The 19,666-nt window shown below is 38.0% G+C and overlaps 1 protein-coding gene across 4 annotated transcripts; it reads right to left on the bottom strand.

Annotated features, from left to right (window-relative positions):
* Positions 1–2,461: 2,461 nt before the first annotated feature.
* SERBP1 (SERPINE1 mRNA binding protein 1) lies at positions 2,462–16,816 on the bottom strand. Of its 4 annotated transcripts, none has more exons than XM_029228707.1 (8): positions 16,375–16,796; positions 12,435–12,585; positions 11,797–11,937; positions 11,595–11,666; positions 10,880–10,999; positions 8,000–8,177; positions 4,230–4,403; positions 2,462–2,636 (listed from the first exon to the last, which is right to left on the bottom strand). In XM_029228707.1, exons 1-8 carry the CDS (start codon positions 16,685–16,687, stop codon positions 2,580–2,582), a joined length of 1,206 nt encoding a protein of 401 aa, XP_029084540.1. In that variant the 5' UTR covers positions 16,688–16,796; the 3' UTR covers positions 2,462–2,579. The 4 variants fall into 4 exon arrangements, with proteins under 4 accessions (XP_029084540.1, XP_029084542.1, XP_029084541.1 ...); XM_029228709.1 differs by having other exon boundaries at positions 2,464–2,636; positions 10,880–10,954; positions 16,375–16,816; XM_029228708.1 differs by having other exon boundaries at positions 2,464–2,636; positions 10,880–10,954; positions 11,595–11,684; positions 16,375–16,798.
* Positions 16,817–19,666: the final 2,850 nt, after the last annotated feature.

The raw sequence follows: 19,666 nt of genomic DNA, 5'->3' as shown, positions 1-19,666 counted from the left end.
GTTAATAAAAAATATAAGCTCTGGCATTATTTCCATTTAAAAGCATCAAGATAAAAGTTCATTAGAACATTCTATCAGCCACCAAAAAACAAACGACCCCCCGACATTCAGTATGGTTAACCTTCACACTCAAAAACATGGTTTGCTGAAAAGAACTGCCAATTGTCTTGTCAGTCCTTGAAATTCATTTTATAAGAACTTTCTTATTATAATTAAAATAGGTATCCCTCCCAAATGTTGACAGCCTAGTTTAATAAACAACCCACATAAACAAAACCTAAGTTTAAGGAGGAAAAAAGAAATATGAGCATTACCCTTGGGGGTGCACACATAGTCAGAAAACACATGACGATAAATGGGATCCTATTTGATTTTTATGACTTTTAAGAAGTGAGCATGAAAATAAAATCTTTATTTTCAGTTATTACCCACCAATAAGAGAAAGTTAGGTTCACAGTTTTAGCTCTTGACACAAAGTGAACTAGGAGGCAAATTTACATCCATCAGATACAACTAATGGACCAACTTTTAAATTCCAAGCTATCTTGAAAGCTTGCAACATACCAGATATTGCTGTGTATTCTCTAGTGACAGAATGCCAGCAATGGCTGACAATGAATAGAACTTGTGATGGGTTTTTAATAGCAGTGTTTTTTTATATGTTGCTAGAAATCAGGAGGTTTATAACACATTCATGTCCAGAAATGAGTTAAGATACTTCTAAGTCTAAACACACTTATGTATGAGTGTGTTTAGGAGTGTGTATGTTGCAATCTCAAGAGGGGTAAAAGTCCATATGGACTAAATTAATACTTGCCTCTGGGTAGCAGGTATGTTTGTAAATATAAAATTATGTTAAACATTAGCACCAGTGCAGAACATGCTCAGCATCATAAGATCCAAAACACCAGCACAAGTTTATCCATCATTAAAAAAAACAATTACCTCCTTCCTAAGATGTCAAACTAGTAGGTAACTAGGTTAATAAATCTAATCCCAATGAACAACACTTGTACTGTACAATTTCTCATTTAGAAGTATAGGGGAGAACTAATCAGCTAAACAGACATTTTATGATTTAAAGTCTTAAATCATAAAGTATTTTAAAAACTGGACATTACCATAGATAGAAAATTACTAATAATAGTGACAAAAAGATCTTCAAAACTGTAAATAAAACCCCTTTCCTGTTTATCAATAAATGTTGCAGAAGACTTAAAAAAAAAAGGTCCTAGAAAGCCTGTTTGATTATTCTCTCCATGTATGTTTTAGTCAGTGGTGATGCTCTCGATCAAGAAATCCATTATTAACCTAATTTTCTAACGGAGGAAGAGGTAAAAGATACTTATCACTTTCTGTGGAATCTATCAACTTAAGACCAAAATGAATAGCAATATAGGAAATTCAGAAACAGTAAAATTTTTGGTTTGTATTTCATGGATGGTGCTGCTGTTCCAACCTTATAAAGTAAAGCTGTCTGCTTTCCAAATTCCAAAAATTAACATACCCCCCCACTTACCATACTAACCAGTGCCCTTTGGTTTCTTTAGAACAAGGGTTGAAGGGTTGATTATGGATGTACAATTTTGATTCGGGACCTTTCACACATACAACTCATACTGAGCGGCCACTTACTTTACAGAGCAGTTTAAATATTACGCATTAGCCAAATTAACTTGTTCCACCCACCCTACTGGAGGAGGAAAAACCCAACACCCATAAAACTACTTCACTTGACAGTATGTGTCTATCAACAATAAGTAGCTTAAACAACTTTCACCAGTAAGGTGTCTAGATTGGTTTTTAAAACAGGAAAGTGACATATTTTAAAAGTAAATGTAATTAAAATTGTGAATCAATTATAAATTGAACCTAATGAACCATGCAGGAGCAAGGGTTAATAAACCAATGTGCTTTGAATTTTTTCAAGTACGGATATTTCTGTATATAAAGATCTAGCATATATAACAGCTATCATGAGAAGTGAAAAAAGACCTTATCCCCAGAAATGAAAATATTAAAACTAAGTTAAAATACATAAAGTAGTTAGTATTCCACACAGCATAAAATTTGACAATCAAAGTTTACATGTCTCAGTTGACCATGTGTGAAAATGCAAAGCAGGTATTAAAACTGCTATTATGTCCAATATTTAAAACCAGTTTGTAATAGGGGGAACATCTAAATCCTTAATTAAAAAACACAAATGAAGTGAAAGCTTTAAACTGGTATACACTGTTCACACCTATATTTCAAGTTTGGAAATGCATATTTGCAAGCAGCAATACAAAAGTATTCATGAAGAATGCATAATCTCTGAAAATTATGAAAACATCCCCGCTACCAATACATTTCCTAAATACAAAACTGACTACCATATTGTTACTTCTGTGTAGCAGGAGAAGTTCATTTTCAAAACAGATAAAATTCAGTCTTTAGGTGTGAATGGTATGAATGACAGTCTTTTTTTTTTTTTTTTTTTTTTTTTTTTTAAATTTCTTAGTCGTTTGGGATCCTTAAGCATGCAAGCCTCAAAGAGGAGGGTCCACAAGGAACCAGGGTTGTCTTATGGCATCCAGTTAAGCCAGAGCTGGGAATGCCTCTGGGTCATCCACATCAGGAGCAGAAGCACTTGACTGAAAAAGAAACAGAAGCAAAATTAAAGATTTTCAAATCTTATTAATATATTTCCAGTGTCTACATTTAGACACAGAATTCTGAAAAAAACTTAGTCTTATTACAATAAGTAAAATATGTCAAAGCTTTTACTTTTGAAAGACAAAATTATGGATCAGAATAGGACTACAGTTGGGGAGAGATTGGGATTGGCATATATACACTACTATATATAAAACAGATACCTAGTAAGGACCTACTGTATAGCACAGGAAACTCTACTCAATACTCTGTAATGACCTATATGGGAAAAGAATCTAAAAATGAGTGGATATATGTATAACTGATTCACTCTGCTGTACACCAGAAACTAACACAACATTGTAAACCAACTATACTCCAATTAAAAAAAAGAAAAGAATAGGACTACAAATATTTGCAATAAGCCTTGTCCTAAATTTCTATCAAGATCTCAGAAAATTCCCTAGTAACAGCATGGGTTATTTTTCTAATAAATCACACAAGTAGATTCACACAAGGTATGTATGTGGATTCTTACTCAGTTGTTCAGTATCCTTTTATTTTCCCCACTTGCTAAATAAGAATGGCAGCAATGTGACAGCAGGCTAAGAAACCAATTACAATTATTGAAGCAGCACATTCATGGCTATTTACAGTCAAAATACAAATTTTTACAAAACAAAAAAGTATTGAAAAGATCCATATACACAATGCCTTTAAAAAGAACCCATGTCACAGAAAGAAATAAAAAATCACTACATTGTTATGGGTGACCATAAAATCTAGGATATTAAGTTACCACTATAATCAAACATTGGCGGACTCAATCAAGCAGATGGGTCCCCCAATTTGCATATCAGGTGTTGAGAATTCAGGAGGACATTATGGTTGTTTCCTAGGTAGACCATAAGAGACAATAAACTAACCCAAGTTATCTCTAATACTTTAGTAACATCTAGTCATTAAAACCATGGACTTTGGCATCCGACAGATCATTTCAAATCTACCAATTACTAGGGCTTCTATCAACGTATTTCAGAAGAAATTTGTTTTTTGTCACACTTAGTACAAGGCAATGGAGATTACAGAAAATAGGACACAAATGAATCCCAACTTACAGAACAGCTCTCATGAACAAAAAACAATCAGTCAATGCCACAAAATTATACAAAGGAAACAAAGGTTTTATTAAGCTGAGCCCTAAAAAGCAGTGAAGATTTGTCAAGGCAAAGTAGGTATTTGGCATTTCAGGCAGACCTTACCAAAGGCCAAGAATTACCTTGGTTCCCTTCACCTGAATTTCATCTTCTGTAAAATGGTGGGGTTTTTGTTTGTTTGTTTTTGTTTTAGCACAGTACCGTAACTGGCACCAGATAAGTACTCGATGAAGGGTGGTAAACTTAACTACTGGCAGCACTATTCAGTCACGTAAGTGCTTTCAACAAAAAATATAACCTAAAATGCAATTTCTTAAAGGCATGCATGTCAACCTTTTTCTTCTTCGACTTATGTCCCCAAAAGGACCTAGGGCAGTGATATGTGGAAAGAGGTCCTCGAATTACTTAAAAGGGTAAAAGAAGCCTTAAAACTACCTTGTCAGTCCTGATGCCACGGTTTGGACGTCCACCACGCCCACGGCCACCTCGTCCTCCCCTGCCACCACGTCCTGGGCGGCCAAGGTCTCCAAAATTGATCTCCAGCTGAGACGTTATATCATTTGCTGGCTTCCGGAAATGGTGATCCATAACCGAGTCTTCAGCATGAGCCTAAAAATTTAAGTGAAGGCCACTGGATGATTAATAGGAAAGTAATGTTGCACACTTCTAAATGAGTTTTCTCCTAAAAAGACCAAAAATCCAACCTGCTCTTTGTGTGAAAAAATATAGAAACACCTCTACAGGTAATAAGTAAGCTTTGGGATCAGCTACAGTAATCTAGGAGGAATAATTCCTTTCACTTTTCTCTATTTCACGTTCCCTTAACTTTAAATTATAGATGATATTAGCAAGTCTTGATTAGAGATATAATCACAACTATTCAAGTGGCTGGGCCCCATCTCACACCTACTGAATCACCATCTTTAGCAGTGAAGTATGAATAAGTACATTTAAAATATGCCCTTCAGATTAGCATTCCAATGTGAACCTCTGAGGAAGACTTGGATAGATGGTATATATTTCTATTAGAGACATTATTGAATATTTAAGTTTTAAAGAGAACTTTTGCTCTATACTCTTCCAACTATGACCTGGGAAAGAAATTATATATAAACTTCTCAAAATGCTTTTCTGTTCATATTTAACTATGTGTTCTTCCATATAAATTGGAGAACTACAAATTCAAGTGAAACACAACGTTACATAAGAAAGGAACCTTGAAAAGCTGTGCCCAAATAAAACCATGCCTTAAATTTACCACAGGAACCTTCTTAAAAATGAAGTCATCATATTTGGGAAACCCAGATCCAAAGCTACATAATGGACTCTGCAAAAAAAGGCCAGAGAATTTTACACTGCTTAATGTCTGATCTCTTTTGTATGCTTGGGGTGAATGGGTTTTAATCTTCTAGTTAGAAACTTCTCATACTAATTTAAAGTATGTTTTGATTTTTCTAAATACATATATAATCCTCTTTTCTGAAGAGATATTTCACTCTTTCTAAATAGCTTGTAATATTACAACTGTTAATAATTACCTTTTAAGTACAAATAAATTTTGTATTTTTACACAGATTTTCATTCCTTTAATCATCGAATACCCAAACTAAATGTCATCCCTTTAGGTTAACTTTAAAGGCAACAGAAGATTCTTTTTAAAATATTATAAAGGAGCATAAAACACAGATGCAAACCCACAAAATCACTAGCAAATTAAAGTCAATGATATATACTAAGTCTCTGATTTTAAACGTTAGCTATTGCAATGATATCAATTTATCAATTAAAAGCATTTATAGATTTCCAGAGCACAGAAGCAAAAAAATTTAAGTTGATATACTACTGAAAACATCTTGAAGGTTTTACTATAATAAAGAGGAAGTCTGGATGTTCAGGGTACATCCCCAACCTTCAAGTTAACTAGTAGGATAAATTTTTTACAAAGTTTTTTTCCTAGAGCACTGTATGACAATGAGGAAATAAGAGCTCTGGTCTCAGCTGTCAATAATTCAGTTCTCCATTTCTCAAAGTTTCTTTCTTTCCCTAACTATGAAGGGAAAGATGAAGATGAAGATAAGTAAAAGAGAAAGAGTACTTAAAGCACTGTATACAACAAACTTGAAGACCTATCATACCGATCTTCCTCAAATTACAATGGTGTTGCATCCTGATAAAACCTGAATATCTTTAAATCCAAAATACATTTAATACACCTAACTTACCAAACATCACAGTTTGGCCTAGCCTACCTTAAATGTGCTCAGGACATTTACATTAGCCTATAGTTGAGCAAAACCATCTAACAGAAAACCACAAAGCCTATTTTATAATAAACTGTTAAATATCTCACATAATTTATTAAATGCAGTATTGAAAGTGAAAAACAGAATGGTTTTAAGTGTATCAGTTGTTTACCCTCATAATCAGGAGGCTGACTGGGAACTGCAGCTCGCTGCCGCTGCCCAGCATCACAAAAGAGTAGCGAGTACTGCATATTCAGCCTGGGAGATCTAAATTCAAAATTTGAACTATGGTTTCTACTATATGTGCATTGTGTTCACACCATTTTAAAATCAAAAAACCAAAAAGTTCTAAGTTGGGATCAATCTGTATTCAAATGATAAGGCCATATATGCCAGTAAGGCTGGATTTCATGTACATACATCACAAAGGCAGCATAACTATAAGGGTCCAAACATACAAAAGTGGCTTGATAATGAAAATGTCCTGATTTCAAGATTACTCACCACCAATTTCACATTTTATAATTTTCTAAAATTTCTAATTATATACATCACCTTGTGTAATAGTTATTTCTTAAAAGCTCAATGTAAAATAATACTTAAAGCTGGGACACCTAACCTGATGTCTAAAAAATGCATGAAGAGGCTTCAGGGTATTAATGATACTAATGATACAATATATCAAAACATTTTATATCTATGTGTCCTATTCTGGAGAAAAGTTCCATCGGGACCCCAAAAAGGTCATGAATAATTGTCTCCAAGGTGCCAAAATAAACCTCTTTCACATTAACCTGAACAGTTTAATAATTAGTTCAAATGAACAATCTCCCCGAAGTGAACTTTCATGGTTCTTTAAATAAAGAATTCTCTTTGTTTTACACAGATACACAAAACAACTTTGTCTGCAAGAACTACAAAAAAATAACCAAAAGCATTCTAATGAAGGAAGATGTTTTTTCTTCCTTACAGGAATTGACAATATCCTCATTTATACTACCTTCATGAAGTCAATGTTTAAAAAATCATCTCCAGGGCTTCCCTGGTGGCACGGTGGTTGAGAGTCCGCCTGCCGATGCAGGGGACACGGGTTCGTGCCCCGGTCCAGGAAGATCCCACATGCCGCGGAGCAGCTGGGCCCGTGAGCCATGGCCGCTGGGCCTGCGCGTCCGGAGCCTGTGCTCCGCAACGGTAGAGGCCACGACAGTGAGAGGCCCGCGTACCGCAAAAAAAAAACAAAAACAAAAACAAACAACAACAACAAAAAAAGTTAAAAAAAAAAAAATCATCTCCAAACCTCTATTTTATTTAAAAGTATTTCCAAGTTTATTTCACAGCTATTTTTTTGTTTAGAAAATTAAAATGTGGATTTTATTGAATCTTTTTATTACAGGTTGCCTTCATAACATTTCAATTTAACTTTGTGACTAAAATCTCATACTTACACAAACCCTAAAAGGATACAGCAGTGAGATTTTCCTCTAAGAATGTGCCCCAAGGCTTAAATAGAAGCTACCAAATCAAAAGCCACACACGTTTTTCTCAAATATTTTCATTAGTTTCCTTGTTTCCTAAGGAAAGGAAACTCATAAATTAATTCTCTGGTCTTTACAAGACATCACTCCTCAGTAAAGAAGGATAATACCATTTACTAAAGATTCCTGGATATTACATATGGCATACGCAGACAGTTTCCCACATAAAAATGCAAACCACCTAACCTAATACAAGTCTTAATGACTCCCAGTTAAGATTTTTTAAAATATTACGCAAATTTGAAAGAATAATTTCTTAGACTATATGATAATGCAGTTTATTTTCCTCTTGGGGCAATTTATCTGCCTCAAATAATCCTATGTAAAACTTTATAAACAGATTACCCATGTGAAATTTTAACACAAAAATTGTAAATGCAATTCAAGACATCTGAACATTTTCAAACACCACAAAACTTCATTTTACCTCTTCACTCTTTGACTTATGAAGAACAAATCCCTTCTTCCACTGCCCATCAGCACCTTCATTTGGTTTTCGGATATTAAATTCTACTTTTGCCCGGTCCTTATTTTGAATAGCCTTCCATTCATCCAAAGTCATTTCTTTTGGGCCTTCTTCCTTTACTTCTTCAACTTCATTCTCCCTGTGTGAAAATGTTTTAAGTTTTACATGTGGTAAGGGGGCTTACAAAATCATATAACTTACAATTATAAGTAAGGAAATTAACCTTGGCTGGTTGGTAATCTTCTAGATTACCCAAGGACAGGAGAATCACAGTTTTCTTTGTAACCCAGTGGCTAACATGTGACTTGGCAGAGACCAGGAATCCAATGTTTGAATTATTGAAAGCGTGGATAACTAAGGAACATACAATTCATCTTCATAAACTCTTAAATGATCATCTATCAGTAACACAATCTTGAATTGGCTATATCAAACCTAGAACATTTTTTAAAACCATACTACTGTTTTTAAAACTTACACTATGTGATTAAAATCATTAACCTAACTTCTCCTAAAACACATTTTTAAATTTCCGTAATTTTTCACAATACATAATTTATAACATATATGAAGGTAATCATCTAGGACATCCATAAGCAACCAAGTTTCATATTCTAGAATATAAAAGAACTGTTCCCCTATCCTTTAACACTTAAGGCAAATCTTTAATTTCTACAGATCTTAACGTTATATACTCCAACTTTCAAACGAATCGGTATATGAAAAGGAGACTACAGTTTCACTAGTAATGGAAGTTTCTACAAAATACTGGTTTCAATGCTTAACACCAAATTAGTTATTTCTAAATATAATTCTCAGGCTATAACTATTACATATTATCCCTTTCCCTTTTTACAGAAACAAAGCATGGGCCTAGGAATCCACTATTTAATCTCAATTTCCAATTGTCACCAAACAAGTTGTTTGCTATTTTGGGAGCACTGCTTTCCAAAGATAGCAGGTGATTCAGTTAGCCTTGCTCAAATATCTCCTGTCTGTGCTACTCTTTACTGTTTGACAAATCCCATCTTAAAACTTCCCAGACCAAGCTTACACTGAATTGATGAGATCTAGGCTGTAAAGTCCAACCCTGTCAGTTTACCTATCAGAAAACTAAAGACTGAAAAAAGGTCCTAGGCTACGCGTAAGTTGTACCACAGCCAAGAAAAGAACTCGGCATACCTTTATCATATCATGAAACCATGACACCTACCGTCAAGGGTAGGATTGTAAGGATCAAATGAGACAAAACAGAAGCTCTAGAACTATACATAAGGAAGCTAATCAAATTCAGCCAAAGCTGTTTCTTAAATTTACACCTGCATATGCAAGACATAATACTATGTTCAGATTCTCCCCTATTCTGGAGTAAGACTAGAGGCTGTTCTAACGTCATCATCATGGTCTTTAGACCCAATACCCCCTTTTTAGTCCTGGGAACTGAGCTAAGGATTTGCTGCCAATACCCTATCAATAACATCCTTTCCTTCTGGTAAACAGTTATAATCTTGTCAGATTACTCTTTTTTTTGCAGGGGGGTGTGGTTCGCGGGCCTCTCACTGTTGTGGCCTCTCCCTTTGCGGAGCACAGGCTCCGGACACGCAGGCTCAGCGGCCATGGCTCACCACGGGCCCAGCTGCTCTGCAGCATGTGGGATCTTCCCGGACCGGGGCACGAACCCGTGTCCCCTGCATCAGCAGGCAGACTCTCAACCACTGCGCCACCAGGGAAGCCCCCCAGATTACTCTTAAAGTGAGTTAAACATGAACTCTTCATTAAGGGAACAACATTTATGTTGAGCTTTGTAAAGTACTTAATGTTACGTAAGGTTCATCTATCTCACCTATCACAATTTCATTGTTTACCACACAAAATTAAGACTCCATAGTTTCGTATAAATTAATTTATATTACCAAGTTCTACACATCACTTAACACCATGTATTTTTATCTACTCTCTCCAATAGTAAATTGATTATTATTCCTTATTCAAACAAATCCACAAAATATGATTTTCCAATCATTAATAGTGGTTCACTGTAAGAACAACTCCTTCTGGAGAAAAAGAAAAGTTTAGAAAAGCATTGCCTCCCTAAATGATTTGAATATGCCCTGATTAAGAATTACTGACCTAAATAATCTGTAATGCAAGACTTTAAACCACATACCGAAAGAAATGCCTGGCATATAACTTCTGCTTGTATTGATGGAAACCAGAGGAAGGCATTAAATTATTTCTACTAGCATAACTCGAGTCTTTAAAACTCTCCCACACCCTTGAACAAACAATTTCAAAACCGTCTTCTAGTGAACTGACAACATATTCTGGTGCTTGCTCTCCTCACACATTTTAAAACAAGCCAATAATGCTATGTTCCAAATTCTATGTTGATGGAAAAAAAAACTTCAAGGAGATGGAGAAACTAATTTTAAAATGGTCATGTTTTCTCATTTTAAACTGTATTAGAATAAAATTTGTATAGTTACATAGAGTCCAAAGTACTTTGAACTATGAGTTCCAAATATTTCTCAGGTTAAAACGGCTATTTTTGTGCTTAGGGTTAACAGGATTTACTAAAATACGTATCTTCCGTATCTTTTTAAGATGACAATGGTAACTTCAAATAGAAATAACCACTTCTATTTGTCAAACCATTAGAGCCCAACATATACATTTGTAAACCACTCCTCTAAACACTATTTGAGGGAATGGAGTACAATAAAGTCTCTCCTTTTAAAAAGCAAATAGATAATAGTATTAAGCCTACAGGTTGTTTTCTTGTTAAAACCCAAACATTTCAATGCTCGAGCATTACCGCTACCGTACACACAAATCACTTACTTATTTTCAGTGTCCGCAACTGGATGTTCTTCACCTTCAGGTGTTTCCTCAGTCACATTTGATTGCTCCAAGTCACTGCAATTATAAGATATTGGTTTCTGAATGTATTTGGGGGACTCTCTAAGGAAAGAAAGAAAAAAAAGGCATCTAGGTCCATTTACATGTAGCTGAAAGTCTTCACAGAAATATTTTAAAATTCTCACATTCCCAATGTCTTTTCCTACTAAATTTACTCCCCAGTAGACCACTAAGAGAAAATAATTTAAAAATGTATACTGATCCAAGTTATAGCTCAAGTACATTACTCAAAAAGTAGTATGACAGCAGTTAGTTCTAAAATAAAGCCTTACTGGCTTTTCAAATTTTTGTCATCACCAAAGGGGTCAATAGCTAGAATAAGAACTATTAAATAAGAAACATACAATAACATAATACCCAAATAACCTCAAAAATAGGATTTCAATAAAAGCTATATATCCATATTAAAAGAAAAATTAATACCATATATTTTTGAAATGTAGAAAAACTGGTCATTTGATACATTATAATCCAAACATATCCAAAAAAGCATTCATTATCTTGTAAGGAAGTAGCTCTGAGATAAGAGCATCCATCCTTGTCCCAGGGGCAAGTAAAAATTTAATGGGCAAACCTCTAGTAAGGTATAAGATCAATTTTATTAAAAGTATTTATTTAAAAAAACCAGAATACCAACGTTAATTCATCTTTGACAGTTCCCCAGTTGTGAGATCCGCTACCTCCACGCTTGTCCTCATGCTTCAGGCCACTGTAATGTGAAAAAGAACTAACAAAACTGAGTTAACATAATACTCTTTAGTTCTAGAAATTCAAATTTTGTTTTATTAAAGAAGTAGCTTCAAATATAAAAGTATAATAAAAACCAATATAAGACTTACGATCTATCACTTCCACTATGCCTATCAAATTCACGTTTGCCACGAGAATCAAAGCCATCTCCCCGGCCCATTCCTCGTCCACGACCTCCTCGACCTCTTCCAAGACCACCACGGCCTCGGATAGGCCGGTCAATAATCGGTCTGTAACAAATAAAAAAATATTATATACTTCTAAGGTTTCTGGTAAAAGGAAGAAGGGAAATTCAAAGGCTCAAAGATGCAGGAACATATTTACTGGCTCATGTCCCAAAGGAAATCAAAACTAGGAAACTCCCCAACGTAAGAAAATTACTTTGACATTCTCTAAAACTTTACTACTAATGCATACACTTCTTCCTTGTTACTCATTTCACATTATAATCTAGTAAAACTGCTATTCACCAATATACATAAAAATTAAAATAAACACACGTAACCTTCATAACTGAAGTGTTTCATTACAAGAAATCTAAGTTTGAATACTAAAAACTGTTACCAAAATGTCCTAAGAACAACAACACACACACTTAGACGTTTCGCTAGAAAAACTGATAAAATTAACTAGCTACACTGCTTCCTGGCAATTATGCTCAATTTATCTGTGTTAAGATGTCTCTCTATAACTGACAAAACATGAAGAGATTAAGAAACAATCTTGCCTATCAACTGAAAATTCTCCTCCTTCACCCTTTTCTTCAAGTGGTTTTTCAAATCGTCTTTCACGAGGTGGTCGCCTTTCCGGTCTCCTATCAATTATCTTCCCTTCACCCTGAAGTTGTTGATCAGGTCTTCTTCCAACGCGTCTTATTCCTAAAATGATTTTAAAAAAACCACGTAAGCAAATTATTTTTTGCAACACAAAAAACTAGGCCTAGGCTGTTAAAAGAAAAAAAAATTTACTCTTTAAGTCCATTAACTAGCACTTCCCACTGAAAAAGGCTAACACTGGGCATCTCTAAAGTGTAACAAGGTACTTCAGAAAAATTCCTATTTAAATAAACTTGTTTCAAACTTCCATTCAGTTTGCCAAATCACTTTTTTCCCCTAAAGCATTCTCTATAACTGACCTGGAAGTCATTTGGGTAGCCATTATTTCTCTCACTTTTCAAGATGCCAGTCTCTTAATTTAAAATTCTAAATTTAAAGAAATTTTAAGCAAATGATACATTTTGGTTTTAAAGATACCAAAGATAACACCATTAGCCATTCATAAATAATAACCAAGCAAACCAACACAATCACCAGGTAAAGACCCCCCAAAAAACCCCAGTGAAGACATTATTTTATTTTATATAATCTGGAGGGGGAAAAAACAACACAGTAAAAAGACTGATGATTCTATGAAATTACAAAACTGAAAGGAAAACAAATGGCATTTAAGATTACATCTCTGATGGATAACAAGGTCTTAACTGTAGAACATGGGGAACTATTGATATATTCAATATCCTGTGATAAACCATAATGGAAAAGAATATATCAGAAAAAGGAATGTATATATGTATAATCGATGAATCATTTCACTGTACAGCAGAAATTGACATTGTAAATCAAGTATACTTCAATAAAAAATTTTTTAAAAATTTTCTCTATAGTTGAAAATAGCTATTTAACAGCAAAAAAGTACCATTTTCCTCTCCTGTTGCAGTCTACATACATATATATGTATACATATACATACATACCACACCTAACCTTTAAAACATACTGTTATGCAACCAACAGGAAATAGTCCACTTATTTTATTATTATGGAGATTTTTTTGGTTTGCCCTCTCAAGTATCTTCGTTTCCAAAGAATCTTTAAAAACCATACACAAAAGGACCCCTTTTAAGCAAGACACAGAAATAGAAACTTGTGAAACTAAGTGATGGCTGAAGCATTTACTGATTTCCCCCTTCATTCATTACTTTTTTCCTGTTAGTGTCAGAGGCCAAAAAGGCAACCAATATGCATTACTGGTAGCCTTAAAGATAATAAGTAGATTGATGGTTAAATTCATGACTAATATTTTAGGTATGCTCTAATTCCCAAACCACAATTTCTGACAAAGTCAAAAAGCACCTGAGGAATTGGTTTCGCAAGAAATTAAGTTGGTTCACTCTGGTTCTTTCTAAGAAAGTGTAACACCAGCAGGATGCCCCCAATTGTTCAGCTGCTGGTAGCCAAAGTCAAACGGTAAATGTCAAACTCTTCAGTGAAATTTTAAGGTCCATTCCATATACTCTCAGGACAGACCAGAAATCTTAGATCTTACACCAAGGCATTTTAAATAAATTTCATCAGAGGTAGTGTATTAGGGTGGAGCTATGGAACCAGTCCTTATAATATCCAAGCCACACACCCAAATGAACAATGGCTTGCTTCCCCACCCCAATATCCAGTATCAGGCTTACAGAATCTACAACACTTACAAATAAATCCACCCAATGACTGACATTTAAAAATGCAAGCGTCTCTTGATTTTCACTAGATTCCAGGCTTCTAACATTAAAAAAACAAATGAGTAGATGGTGTCAATTCTCAAGTTCCTCAAACGGCCAAAAGACAAACTACAAAATTCAAAGAATATAAACATCAAACACACATCTAAGGCAAGTCTAGGATCGTGCCAGGACCTCTATTCAAAGGCAAGGAACACATGATCAGGTTAACAATCAATCCCATGACAAGAGGCAGGGACTTTGTTTACAGGTCTATCCTTCCCCAATGCCCAGAATTGACTGCTAAGAGGTAAGGCCTCAAAACGATTTTTTTCATTCAATATTTTTATAGGCTTGTGTTTTATGCAATTTAAGGTTAAGTGTGCTCTGAAATGCTGACCTAAGGAAAATGTTGATAGGTAATAATGGAAGTTTTCCCAAGGAAAGACTACTGAATGTTAAACTCGGTCCTGGTCATAAATTTATGAAATAAATTTTTAACTTTGTAATTTAAAATACTAGGTTCCCGCTAAGAGCTTATTTCAAAAATGGGCTTTCTGATCAAAACATATGAGGGGTTTAAACCATGCTTTATGTTTCAAAATTTCAAAAGGGGTGAACACACTTCAGATTCCATTTTTTCACCTACTTTCTTTGGATTAGTGTGATGAAGGAGGTAAACTTGAGCAGTTTAAATAAATACACAAACCAGTGTTCCTTAACATAGAAATTAGATTTATTACATTGTGCTACAGATTGCTATAAAACTTAGCTGAATGAATATTTAGCCTAAACGATGTATATACATGCTTTCTAATACTCCAACTTGTGCTTCCCTCCCCAACCTGTAATTTTAATACAACTGTTTTATTTACCACCTAGTTCTTCACCCCAAGCCTCACAAAGCTCTCTCTGTATTTTCTAAAAATTCTAAACCAAAACCTAACACAATTGTTTTGATTTAATTTAAATTAGTTGAATGTTATCAAATTCGACTAAAGCTAATGAGAACTCCTTTCAGAAGCACGTGGCAAAATTTCAATTTTCAACACATAAAGGAAACCTTTAAGCTTCAAAGCTTAAGTCCTACTTACTACGGATCGTGTACACTTTTTCTCATCCCCCACTGTTTTGCTTTTTCATCCATCACAAAAGACAAACCAGTAACGAGTGAGAGAGCAAAAACGAAGTTCAAGACAATCCTGCGAAGTTTACAGTGACCTGGAAGCAACTACTACCCGCCAATGAAATCCTGACCATGCTTCACGCACATGGGGAGAAAAAGCTGCACTCCAAAGGGCTCTGCAGCAGCTAACGCTGTGACAGCCTCGGCACTCTTTGCACCACGAGGCCAAGGCCAGGCCACGCCACGCCACATGTAACACTGCATGCGGGGGGTCCGGCCGGAGAAAAAGATCGTGACCCGAGGACGAGCTTCAGGATTTCCTGCCATCACCAATCTTCATTCAGAATTCCCGCTTCTGCTCAATCCAGGGTGGCCAAATTTCTCTCCCTCCCAACAGCCTGACGCACTCCAGCAAGTTATTAAGTTTGCAATAGTTGTGCGGGCGAGGGGGTAACGATAAAGCACAGGGAGCACCTAAAAGGGCACCTTGCTCCACAACATCCGATAGGCTCGAACGTGGGGGGGGGGGGCGTAGGTGGAAACTCCGACCCCCAGCTTTTCTCGGGGGTACCCCACGCCACCCTGGGACAAGACGGCAGGGCAGGAGCCTAAAAGACACAACCGCACCTCAGAGCGGCGGGCTGAGAGAAAGCTCTGAGCAGGAAGAAGCCGCGGAGGCCCCGCCATCCCGTTAACAACAAACGCTCCGAAAAGGAGCTCCCTTCCCCGAACCTCGGCCCATGCGCTCGCCCGCCAAGGAATCCGGCGGGAAGACAACAGCTTCCCAGGATCCCGACCACGCTCCTCCGCTCAGAACCTGAGGCGGGAAGGGGTGGCTCCAGGATCCTTGCAGGTGGCGGGTTGAACTTGTGGCTACCACGCTCCCAGCACCTTCGCAGGACCTGGCTTTCATCAGGCGGGGGAAACGCGAAGAAATCGGCGGCCAAATCTCCCGCGGACCCTCGGAGCTCCAGAAGCCAATGGTAGCCGCCAGTCCCCTCGCTCCTTCCCTCCATCCCGGGTCTCCCCCACCTTCCACCACAGCTTTACCTTCTTTCTTAAGCGCCACGGGCGGCTGCGTCTCCTCCTTCTTGTCAACCACGCCGACGTTGGGGGGCAGCGGGTTCTTGCGGTCTTTCTGGGACTCTTTACGCAGCTGTTTGCCCGCCGCGTTGGAGTTTGTCTGGGCTGCGGCCTGAGCTGCGCTCTTGGCCCCAGGGCCCCCAACGCCGCCCCCGCCGGCTTCTTTTTTCTTGTTCTCTGCTGCCTTCAACACCTCGAAGGGGTCCGATTCGTCGTCAAATAACTGGTCGAATCGGTTGGTGACCACGCAGCCGAAGCCTTCTTGTAAGTGCCCAGGCATGATGGTGGCTCGGCGGCGCGTTCCTCCACGGATTGCAGCGGGCCGCGCCGAGCCAAGAGCGCCTGCTTCAGCTCTTCCCACAAGATGGCCGGGCCGAGAGAGGGGGGCCGTCTTCTCTTCCGGCGCCAGGCACACATCCGGGAGCGGCCAGCGCCGCGCGGTACCATGGGGTGTGTAGGCCGAAGTCGCCTCTCCCGAGGCGGCTCCCAGCGTTAGGACTACAATTCCCAGAACACACGGCGCGACAACTCTTCGCGCGCGCCTCAGAGGCGGGACCTCACCGAGGGAGTGGAGCAGCAAGCAGAGGGAGGAGAAGAGTGGTGGTGGGCGGAGCCCTGCCACCTGCTCTCGCCACCCTTAAACTCTCCGGGTCTCGAGCTGCGCTGAAAACAGGAAAACGTGACGGCTTGTTTTGCTCGGGGAAGTTCTGAGCCTTCGCTTTTACGTCCCGCCTCTGGCCCAGGGCTAACTTTCCCCACCTGTCCGGGAGGTCAAGGTGACTACCAGTCTTACAAGTGGAGACCCACAAACTTCCAGGGCTGGCGGGTTGCTGAGGTGCCGCACTTGCCTCACGAAGGCAGGACCCGCTCTGTGTCAAGTCCCTAGCTGATCAGTTGCTGGAGTCGCCCTCCTGCAGCCCCAATAATGAATTGAGGCTCTTCTGTTTAATATGAGGCGGAATACGCTTCTTCTCGCGGGGACTGAACTCGAGCAGCAGAATCAACCCAAAAGACAAGTTGAACTATCATATGTGAGTGTTGCGCTCTTTTCTTGTGTGAAGAACGCCTTGTTGCCACTAGTGCTTTAATTGAAGTAAACTGCTGACACTGCAACACTAGCCAGACGCTGGGCAAGCCTCGAAAAGGCACTGTTTGTAGAAACACTTTCTAGAGTCAATCCAATTGTCCTTTAGTGTCCGGCAAGCCAAGGATTGGGTGTCAGTAAAAAGTGCTCAAGAAATAACATTTTAGAGCATCTGAATGTGTGGTCCGCTGAGAGGTGCAGTGAGGGGAGGAAAATAATATCAGCGAATTAACTGTCATTACTAAAAGCATTGATATTAGTTGAGAATATTAAAGTCCATTAATGTAATAGAGTGTCAATGCGTATTCAGCCATATTTGGTAACGCTGTAAGTGTACTATCATAATTTTAAAACCTTTTTCCATTAACACAAAATATAGAAAAATGCATCTCTGTGTTCCAGGTGCTATGAATAACCTTAATGTCAACAACAACTTGTTAGGTAGGTGGTTTTCCCATTTCACAGATGAAATCATTTCAGAGGTGAAATGACTTACCACGTTCATATCTTTTTAAGTGCTAGTGCCGGGAGTTAACCCAGTCTTCTAACTCCACGCTGAGACTCTTGACATCAGCTCTTTAATCCAGACTCTGATTTCTGATAGAAGTCAGTCAATATAAATTAATTTACAGTATTTAATAAGATTTAAATATTGTTGCATGTCAGGCAGGGTATGTCACATGGCCAAATGGAATCTTATCGATTTCTGAGCAGAATTTAAATCAGTTCCTTAACAGGGAAAATAAAAGAGTCGTGTTACAAGCATGTGGCAGCAAGCCTAGTGTTTTTCTTACTTTTAAATCCAGCCCCCATTCCTCAAAGTCACCTATTTCTCTGTCGCCTCAGTCCCTACCATACACACTCCCATCTCACACAGAGACCCCACCTCCTTCCACGAGCTCTGGCTCTTGTAGCTCCTACCAAGACAAAGGACAAGGAGTGTTTGACTATACTCTTCATGCCCCTTTGAAAATAGCGCAAGTGCCATTTGGAAGATCTCCCTGCTTTAACAACCTCTTTCTCTTTACCAAGGGCTGTTAATATCTGCATCTTTGAGACATCTGCTACACTCCTCCTCTTACCCCTTTCTGACCACTGCCACAACAATGTCGGGAGCTAAAACTTGATATTTTATTAGGTACTTGGTGCACTTTACATGTGTGATCTCATTTAAGCCTCACGTCAACTCTATGAGAAAGGTATTATTATTGCCTTTTTAAGGTGAGGAAAATGAAGCACAGAGGGACTAAGTAACTTACCCACTCCTACCACAGTCTGGGGGGTGGGGCAGGCCTGTCCTTAGTTGTTTTTTATCCTGTGTACAGGTCTCTGATTTCCTCAGACAGATCTTTATGACCACCAAGCACTCTTACAACAAGAATACTTAAAGATATGCTACATGTAGGGAAATTGTATGGCTATGAATTTTTGAGTTTCAGTCATGCTCCTCAGGGACTTTATCTATTAATATAACGTAAAAATATAAATAAACGTTTGGGGAAAACGGGAAAAATTTGTAAGCACTTTCAACTTCCTTCTCTCCCTTTTGTCTCTCCTGGAATTTTGGTTAATACAGGAACTTTTTTTTTTTTTTTTTTTTTGCGGTAGGCCTCTCACTGCTGCAGCCTCTCTACCGTTGCGGAGCACCGGCTCCGGACGTGCAGGCTCAGCGGCCATGGCTCACGGGCCCAGCGGCTCCGCGGCATGTGGGATCCTCCCGAACCGGGGCACGAACTCGCGTCCCCTGCATCGGCAGGCGGACTCTCAACCACTGTGCCACCAGGGAAGCCCTTAAAGCCCATTTTTAAAGTATACAAATAAAGCTCCAAATGCTAATTCTTTTACATCTCACAATTTTATTTTATATGTAATTATTTTTGCAAATGTTTCCTTTCTTCTGAGAAGTTAAAATAGTCTAAAAATATTTAAAAGTTCCTGCTACTCTCAGTAGAAAAAATATTGGCCAAATAAACCTCAAGAGAGAAGGAAAAGGAGACTTCTTGCAGACTTATTCAAATGAATGGCAGGAGTTGTAAGGTGACATGGTATAAGATATCACTGATTAGAAATGTAGCTTAAAATATCAGCTCTCTGTAGCAATGCTTGAATCACATATTGTTCTCTGAAAAATACTTGTGCAACTTCACAGCCTTATCTATAGCAAGCTCTCTAGAG

This window comes from Monodon monoceros, unplaced genomic scaffold (genome assembly GCF_005190385.1).
Source record: "Monodon monoceros isolate NGI ecotype Baffin Bay Population unplaced genomic scaffold, NGI_Narwhal_1 Super_Scaffold_18, whole genome shotgun sequence".
NCBI classification, from domain to species: Eukaryota; Metazoa; Chordata; class Mammalia; order Artiodactyla; family Monodontidae; genus Monodon; species Monodon monoceros.
Note: the sequence above shows the minus strand (reverse complement) of the source record. Positions and strands in the feature narration are given on the sequence as shown.